General features: G+C 35.7%; 1 protein-coding gene across 1 annotated transcript; it reads right to left on the reverse strand.

Annotated features, from left to right (window-relative positions):
- Positions 1-1894: 1894 nt before the first annotated feature.
- Positions 1895-9037, reverse strand: LOC138310735 (acetylcholine receptor subunit delta-like). Its single transcript, XM_069252074.1, has one exon. It carries the CDS (start codon positions 8261-8263, stop codon positions 6968-6970), a length of 1296 nt encoding a protein of 431 aa, XP_069108175.1. The 5' UTR covers positions 8264-9037; the 3' UTR covers positions 1895-6967.
- Between the last annotated feature and the right edge of the window lie 1172 nt (positions 9038-10209).

Below are 10209 nucleotides of genomic sequence, written 5' to 3' on the forward strand. Positions count from 1 at the left end.
TATAGCTTGAGCTCACCTTGTGATAAAATCAGATGAAAGTTTGGTGGAAAATGTCCTATATATCTATACTCTCATTTAAATATAAAGTGTTATTTTGGCCAATGCGATGATGGGTCTATTGTCCAATACATAATGTCCATCCATCCATTGATTGTATTTCATTAGTAATTCAAAGGTAATAGAGAGTCACGGCAAAAGACAATCACAGCACTTACAATTATTTACACTACTCCTATTCAGCCAATTTCCAATACCGCTTTAACACAGTCTAATTAACAACATACAATACCGATATTTTTCTATTGGACAACAACGCTTTCGATCCTATGGACTTCTAATGTTTTCAGAAAAGTATCATTTAAATTGGTGTCGATATTGAACAAGCATCTGACCTTAAATAGTGTCCATGTTGTATCAGATTGTGCTCGTTATTGGTGTCCATATTGTACAAGTATGTGACCTTAATTGATGTTCATATTGTATAACTATGTGACTTTAATTGGTGTCCATATTGTACAAGACTGTGATTTTAATTGGTGTCCATTTTGTACAAATGTGTGACCTTAATTGGTGTCCATATTGTATAACTATATGACTTTAATTGGTGTCCATATTGTACAAGTATGTGACTTTAATTGGTGTCCATATTGTACAAGTATGTGACTTTAATTGGTGTCCATATTGTACAAGTTTGTGACATTTATTGGTGTCCATATTGTACAAAGTATTCCATTTAAATCTATGTGTTCCATAACTACATTAACTAGCGAACATTTTGACGTTATTTTCTGTTTGATAATCAATTAAAACTCGCCAGGTTTTATGAATTAAGCTGTGAAAGTCATTCAAATGTACAGCCAATCAAGTATGATGTCTTAGAAATATTAATTGATGCGCGGAAAAATTCTTGTTTCGTATGTCTTACGTGTGTTTAGATGATTCATAACAGCAGAAATCACTTTACAATTACTATTTACTCTGAAATCTGAAAATGTGACGACCACAATGTTAACGTGGCTTCATGGTCTGACCGTATGTACTCATTTCACTGCACTGTATCTGTAAATATAATGACATTTGGCAATATAATTTTCAGCTTTTAATTGTACTTAAACTAGAACCTTTGCATTGTAAATATTGCAATTCTCAAAATATTTGTAATTTTTGGTGAAAATATTTGTATTTTTTGGTGAAAATATTTGTAATTTTTGGTATTGAATAAAATATTAAATGCTCTTCTGGATTCATGAGCATGAAAATTAAGGCACATATAATTTTAGATATTATTATATGTACAACATGTAACCTAGGTGCTTAATATGTATGTAGAAGTGTGTACTCTAGGTATCCATATTATGTAGAATTGTGTGTACTGTAGTGTTACTGTACAAACATGTACTTTGTTTATATTTGTACCAATCTGATTAAAATACAGATCCTTATTATCACTAAGTTTGCTGAGAACGGATATATTGAACCAAGTATCTGTATTTTAATCAGATTGGATATATTCTGATGCTCGAGACTTTGCATTTCCACAGATGGTGAAAAGCTTTCGTTTTTAATCATAAATTGATGTCTTTTTTGTGTAATGGTAAAAAACCCGTCTGAATAAGTTCTCTGATAAATATTTAATACTTTCATTTGGTGTTAAATCGGTTACAATCATAATTAATACACACTCCCACTACAATTTTTTCATAATATGTAATTGTATATCTTTTGTTGCACTGCGGGTTAAACAGACGTTAATTACAGTAAAATGTCTCTCCTTCACTTTAATCATAAGTCGCTTGTCCTTGTTTTTGAACTTGTCCATTTTGAATCAAAAGTGGTTAGTCCAGATGTAGTTCAGTATGGGCGTTCAACCGTAAAAGACGACTCAAAGACTATGTATGGTTTGGGCGTTCTTTAGCTCCTCAACTTCATCAATTTTATTTGGTACCTGTTATTTTGTGATTTCATCGTTAAATATCAAATAACTACTACATCTTTGATATAATATGTATGATAGTAACGTATCATTGCAGCTGTTGTTATGGTAATCATATTAAACATACAAACACAATGAAAATGTGCAAATTTAGTTCTTTTGGCTAGGTTTTGCTAAGCTTTTCATCTAGAAACCATATAACGCCGCATCCTTGAACAAACTTTACATTTCTGCTATAGATGTATCTGAGGTACCTACATGTTCTGAATAAATGTTAAGTTTGTTCATGATTGCGCTCAATTCCAAGCAAAACATCTTCAAATTCAGGTAATCTATGCATATTTAGGATGTTACCGTGCTGTATTTAAAGTTGCAAAATTAAAAACAAGAGGCCCAAGAGGTCTTGGCGGTCATCTGAGTGCTGATACAGAAAGAGCAATGCAAAGCTGGTTCAAATCTGTAAAAAGTATTTACGAATTAGAATAAACTTTAAAGTTGAACATTCGTATAGAATTTTTATTTTTTGTTTTTCATTTTGATAGTTAGTGTATTATGTTACCAAACTCTATGCTCAAAATTCAAATTTGCTTTGCCAACGTTAAACAACAAAACCAAACTCGAAGTCAGTCAGTGTCAGTGATTTTATAAATTTCTCTTTTTAATCTATGAAGATGATTTAGTTCCATCAAAACTGTGAGTTCAGAAGAAGATTTTTGAAATTTTAGCCATTTTGATCCATTTTGGCCCAGCCTCTCTGGGGGTCAGCCAGGACCAATATGGATATGGTGTTAAATGCTATTTCAGGCTAATAATTCTAACCCAGTTTTACTCATTTCCTATTACAACTAAGCAAATAACGTTCATAAATTGGTTTTTCCTACATAAACTATAGTAAATTTGACCCCCTCCCCAGGAGGAAATCTGAGATCCCAGGACCATGAAATTCACAATAATCGTAAAGGGTCTTCCAATCTATGAAGGGTATCTGGTTCCATCAAATCTTTGAATTCAGAAGATGGTTTTTAAAGTTTTAGCCTATTTGACCCCTTTTGGCCCCGCCCCTAATACCCCTGGGGGACGGCCAGGACCAATATGGATATGACGATAAAATGCTATCTCAAGTTAAAAATTCTAACCCAGTTTGACTAATTTCCTATGAAAAATAAACAAATAACGTTCATAAATGTATTTTTCCTATATAAACTACAGTAAACTTAACCCCCTCCCCAGGGGGAGACCGGCGTTGAGACCTTTCTATCTATGAAGAGTATTTGATTCTACCACATCTGTGAGTGATGAAGAAGATTTTTGAAATTTTAGTCAATTTTACCCCTTTTGGCCCTTCCAACAGGGGTCATATAACTAACAATTTAGATTTGCCTTATAACTTAGAAGGTTTGTGCAAAAAAAGTCGAAAATGTAAATTGTTTACGAACACACGACGGACGACGCCGGAAAAAAGGCGATCGGAATAGGTCACTTGAGACTTCGTCTCAGGTGACCTAAAACTATTATTACAATTAGCTCAGGGATGTACTAAAAAGTTCAAATGCAATAATGTTATTTCTTAATACTTAGTTTAAAAGTTCGATGGGTTTCGGGGCCAAAAAGGGCCCAAACCATACATAGCATCCTTGACACCGCCTCACTTTTTTTGGTCTTCACTTGAGCGCTATTCGTCCCTACAAAGAAGTCCCCTTGCCATGACACACCATCTATGGAAGCGGTAGTATCAGCTCCTACTTAGTGATCAGCAAAAAGGGAGTGGAATGACTTGCTTCTTTGTTGTCAGTATCGGTATGTGCGAGTGAGATAGCACTATACACGAGGACCTGAATACAGGATCATTGTGTCTTTTGGATTATAAGTGGTACCTCTAATTTCCCTATTGGGCCCACTCTTTCTGCTCCAGGGGGTCAGACCCCAAATTTATAAAATTGTACAAATTCTGATCCCCTTTCCTCAGATGATATATCTGGACTTTGGTTAAATTCCTGCCTGCGGGAGCCAGTGCCGAAAATTATATAAACTCTGTATCTTTCACTCCAAGGATGTTTCTGGTCGGTTACAATCAATGACGCATTCTATGACTAATAGCGATTTATATGACTACCCCCGGGGTTAAAAGACAAAATTTATAAAATCTCTGTTCCCCTTCCCCAAAGAATATTTCTGGCCAAATATGATTACTATCCATGCAGAACTTTATGACTCATAGCGATTTACATGCTTTCCCTCTAGTTCTTCTATCGGACCTCGCCTCTTCGCCTCCGGGGGGTCAGAGCCAAAATTTATACAAACTCCCCAAGGTTGTTTCTGGTCTTTGGTTACAATCTATGCAGAACGCCATGAATAGTAGAGATTTAAAAGGGAAACCGAACTAAATGACAAAATACCTTCGAAATGGCCCCTGTGTATACAAGATTGAGCCCAGGCCGTTGGTTGGCTGGCTAATTATGAATTTCAAAAGTAAAAATGTTTTCTGACAGGTAATTATTCCTAGATAACCATGATACGGATTTGGAAATTTAGATTGAGATTTAGGTTCAAAATATCAGTTTTAATAATAAGAATAGTGCAAAATGCGCCTGATTTAGAAATGGCTACCCTGGTTGGAGTTTGAGCTGAAGGACCCAAACTTTTTTCTCCATCTAATGCAATATGAGAACCTTGACTTAAATTATAGAACACAATAAGTAACTGATATTCATCTGTTTATATAATACATTACAAAAAATAAACAAACTTTAATAATGTGGTATATGTAAAATTTGGCTGGTTGTTCTATATAGAGAACGCACCGGAAGTAGAAGGGTCAGTCACTGGAGCCAAGTGAGTCCATGGATAAAAAGGTAAGTTGCAAAGTTGTAGAATAACACGTGTCACTGGGACAATGCATGTGTTATATTTAGAGTTGAAGAGTAAATTAATGGTACATAAAACGTAGATTCAGATAATTGGCACGGCTGTAAACGTGGGACATGTGCGTGTAACATAAGGTGGGTACGTTAACATAGGTGCGGTGCATTGTCTCCTTAGTTGTCACAATTGAGTTTACAGAGTTGCGTGTATGTTCCGATTTAGGTGAAAAAGGTTTAGATATTGGGGTCAGTCCTCTCCGCAATATTGGAGTGCTGAAGGCAGTAAAGGTAATTATTATTAAATTATATTTAATAAATAATTTGTAATCAATTAATTCAGTGTCTAAGTTCAACATTTTTATGTTTTCAGGATTACTTCGCGGATGTCAAACCAAGTGATCGATTAAGTTCATATCACAGATATGACATACAGTCGAAATACACTTTACATCATAGGTGAGCATTTGAATTTTAGATAAAAAGAAAAGGTTGGCGGACGGACGACTGACGTAACATCATGACATGAGCCCTAGAACAGCTAGAAAAGAGCAATAGTTCCATTATTACAAAGAGAAAACATAAATTTATTGCTACCTCCAAAAAGATACAGACACATGGCAGTCCGTCCTTAAAGGCTTTTAATTCTTAATACTAAACGGTCAAACGCGGTTGATTAATTTGTTGAGTCCTAAAGCATACATACAATCACACACAACAACGCATTACACACGTGGGAGGGCGTCCTCAAATGACCTTGTCTGTTATTAGAACATTAAAAATAATCAACCAAATCACCCCCCACCCACGAAAATAGTATATTGAGTAAAAAATGTGCAATTTAGTTTTAGTGTGTAAATGACAGTTTAAATAATACAGGTATTATCTTCTCAACCCTTTCACCATGTAATCTTCTTGTCAGAAAACATCTTAACATGTTGTTTTTTTGTTTCGCAGGTATTTAGCTGCGATTTAATCACATGTTATTGTTAGTTATAAGTCACATTGGTTAGCCAGGGTATTGTACGATCAGTGGTATTAAAGGTACCGGGGTTTAAAGCCCTGGTGAAAGCTTCTAATCCTGTGTGACTTAATCGTACTCGTTAAAGTCCAAAAGCGAGATCTGTATGGAATAAAACAAGGGCCAAGTGTCCATTGTCGTAATTACTTAACATATTACAATACTACGTCCATTTATGTGTATATAATGAACAAAATACTTTTCTTTAGTTCATATCACACAAATTGTCAATGGTTGATGCTTTAGTTCATATCACACAAATTGCCAATGGTTGATACTTAAGTTTATATCACACAAATTGCCAATGGTTGATACTTTAGTTTATATCACACAAATTGCCAATGGTTGATACTTTAGTTTATATCACACAAATTGCCAATGGTTGATACTTTAGTTTATATCACACAAATTGCCAATGGTTGATAGTTTAGTTTATATCACACAAATTGTCAATGGTTGATATAATACATCGGATGATACACCTGTTGAATCTCGTAAGGACATAAAGATATTTTATCGGAAACAGCCGTTGGATTCCTTTTATATTAATCCGTATCAGTTTGTTGGTTTTTGTTTGATTGCTCACTCACAGCCAATTAAGGGCTAAACTTAAAATTAGTATACCTCACTTTCATTTAGAATGTTCTGTTTGGTTAAAATTGATCACATAATATTGAATAAGTTAGCTATTTCCCCGGAATTGGGAGGCGAGGGAAATAACCCTTGGAAGCTGCGCACGTGACCGGAAGTTGACGTCATCTGCAACGTCAACCAACAATGGAAACAGTGTTTTTTTTATTCTATTTGCAGCTCGACGAATTTAGCAACGTTGTCGTGAAATATTTTCATGACTTGTTTCACTTTTTTCTTTAAATTGTGTTCGGTCTAATGAAATAGTTATGTCCCTTTGTGTCAGGATACATCTAGAATTGTCTCCCTGGAAAGAGTTATTTTCTCTCGGGCGTAAAAAACCCTTTCCGGGGACACAATTCTAGATTTATCCCTCTACACAGAGTCATAATTATTTATTGTAAAACAAAAACTATTGCATAACATTTAATAAATATTTCAGATAAAACAGGAGTCACTGCTATATCGTATCCGATAAAGTCGGCACCAAGGAAAAAATACGATCAACACATTGCTTGTTGTACATTAACTTTTACCCATGATATAGCCGCTTACAAACAGACCAAGCGTTGTGACTACATTTGCGATTAGGAACAACCAGAAACAAAAGAAATCAATTGCTGCAGTCACGTCTGGCCAGGTAAATTCTTCGACTGTTTCCGGCTCTTCAGCTACTTTTGTAGGTAGTGTTTCTGAGTCTTCGCTGGGTGGAAATTCTCCGGTTTTATTTCTTGTTTGAAAGATCTTCGTGTCAGTTTTACTTGAATCATCCACTTTCCTGGTTGTTTTCTTACATTGTAGTCTTTTGCTTAGACGAATCATGTATCGACAGAACTTAGGAATTTCCTGTGAATCTTCGCGGTAATGAAGTCGTAACTCGGCAGCAGTAATCATGACAATTGATGTTCCCATTACCACAAGTACTATCAAGTACATACTTAGCAAGGACATTGCAGAACTCTCCGGAAGTGACGCACTAACAATCGTAAGGAAAACGGCAAACGCCAGATATACTGTCATGACATAGCCCATCTTCTCCCCGCTTTCGATAGGAAGCACAAAGACAAACCCAGAGAGCAATGACAGTAAAACAATCGGCAGAACCACGTTATTAAGAATATATTGAGGTTTCCGTTGAAGTGTTACGTTGAAAGTTACATAGGCCCCATACTGACTAGAAACTGACGCGGTGGAAGATGTATTCAGGAGTGTCCATTCTCCATTCTCTTTATAATCATGCAAGAGTATGCCGTTGTTTCCGACTTCAATTTCAATATCCAACAAAGGATGTGTCCAGACTCCGAATTTTAACGAACAAGTTTGCTTATCAAACGGGAAATATCTTATATTGATAGCGCATTTCGTCTCAAACACCTCAAACGGGCGCCAAATAACTTGCCCGTCGGAGGTAATTGTAGTAAGTATGAAATTGTCTCCAAGTTCCTTCAGTTTGGTGAAACCATTATCTAAGGAAATATCGGGTTTCCATATAAGGTTCTGTGGAAGGTAGATGGTGTGAGTGTCGTTATATGTTGGCGAATCCCACTGTAGATTCTCATCATTCCACATAATAAACAAAGATCCTGTGGAGGTCATTTTTTCGTTAACCTCGTCAATTTCTGTTATTCCAACTAAATCCAAGTCAATATAAAGTTTAGTAGGTCGTGAAAAATCTGAAATTGGACGCACATGCTTGTTGTAGGAGTTGGTGGTGAATATATCTGTATAGAGTGCCTTAACGTTGTCACTTGTGAACGAACTAACATGATAAGGTGCAGTTATAGCCACAAACAGAAGCAACGTGATGCGAGCTGCTTCCATCTTGAAATTTTCCGGGTATATAAACTTGGGTTCTGTAGTATGATTAAATCCTGATGATAGGCGCGACGATAAAAATGGTATGTGTCATTTTACGCTCACATACAAATGAGCTTATAGTTTTAAATAATGCTGGTATTACAATTGATGTTAGTCAGTGTAATCAAATACAGATGAAGAAGCGGTGATAAAATTTTCTTTACAATATTACACTCGTACAAACAAGCTCTCCTTTGTGATGCAATCGAGATGAAAATAGCGAGATAAATGTCTTATATAACTGTATACTCGCTTAGAAATATCACCTGTTATTTGTGGTCAATATGAAGATGGGTCAACTGTCCATTACATGTAGTCCATCAATCGATTATACTTACATCAGTAAATCAAAGGTAATGAATAGTCACTTTGATGACATAAAATAGCCACAGCATTTACAGTTGTTTACGCTGTGAACCATTAGCTACCGATAAATGTACAGCAAACACACACAGCGAAGACTTGGTTTTAGAAATCTCCCCTAGAAGCATGAACGGGCAGCTGACCGCTGTATAAATCTATCCGCATCAACCCGATAGTCGCCGTCAATTGCCTATGGTCAGTTGATGAAATTGAACTGAACGTGTTGAGTTACAATGCCGCTTTAACACAGTTTATCAACAACATGTAATTTGTTTGTGTACGAAGGAAAAGCTTTCGATCCTATCGACGTCTGATGTTTTGTCTAGAAAAGCATCACTTGAGTCCTTCAGTATAAATACTTTTGATGACAATCTCTTCGCGTCAACAGTAATTATATGAACGTTTACAGTTTTTAATAACAACTAAAGCAAACGTGAACGTGACCGGAACAGATTAATTTATATAATTAGCATTTAATTCTTAATTCCAATATGCTGCCAATAAACAAATCAAAACAGAGCGTTTGATTAGTCAGTGAACAAAATCTATCTGATCGTTTTTGGGATGTTAATCTGATAATGCGCTTAATTCTTTGACTGTTTGTTTGCTCAAGTTTAACGGCCCATCGACAGTCATTTATATAATTCAACGCTGTGACGAAATTCACATAAGAACATAAGCCGTAAGTGTATGTCGGTATATGGATCGAGGCTTATGATAGATCAATAACATAAGATCACTGTAAATTATTTAATTTTCGCGAAGGGTAAATTTTCGCGTTAATTCGCATGGAGAGTTAAAATTAATAAGGTAAAACATAAAACACATTAACACCTCGGTATTCGCTTCAACCGTGTTCGATTCACCAGTGATTTAATTACTATTATCGCACCTCGGACAGAAATGTCCCCAAATGATTGGCGGAGAGCCGTCACGTGGTGACCCCCTAATACTTTATAGGGGGTCAGTAAATTTTATTATGGTGCAATATGGCGGCTGTCGCCCTCGCTTCAAAATTTTAACACATTCTCTTCAACTAAATATACCATTTCTTTACCGTAAAAATATATTTTACTTATTATTTTTTATGTAAAATTCATTTAAAATCGTTTCTATACTTCAAAATAAATGAAACGCATTTTTTTTAAATACGAGTTGCTTCCCCTACGCCAGTTTGAAAGTTGATGACGCGGTGAAAGTCAAACGTAAGAATTCAAGCGTTTTCTTGACTGCGACCATAAACAAATGGAGGGGTTCGTATCTTTAGATCTATCAACCCTCACTCTTCAGCTAATTTATCGGCATTACTTTAAGTGATTATCTCAGCGAGAATGCAGAGATGATCATGTGTCTGCGCTATAAATGTTGGATGGATGTTTGTGTCACTTTTGTTTGTGATGCTTTCAATATACAACCAGTCTGATGTCGCATTGAGGTAGGCCTATTGTGCACTAGGAATGTCGAATTATTGTTCTTCAGGTTCCTTATACAGTTATTTGCAGATTCCGGAAAGAAATACATACATGTAAATAAATACGTAGGCCTAC

The sequence above is a fragment of the Argopecten irradians genome, chromosome 16, assembly GCF_041381155.1.
Source record: "Argopecten irradians isolate NY chromosome 16, Ai_NY, whole genome shotgun sequence".
In the NCBI taxonomy this organism is placed as follows: Eukaryota; Metazoa; Mollusca; class Bivalvia; order Pectinida; family Pectinidae; genus Argopecten; species Argopecten irradians.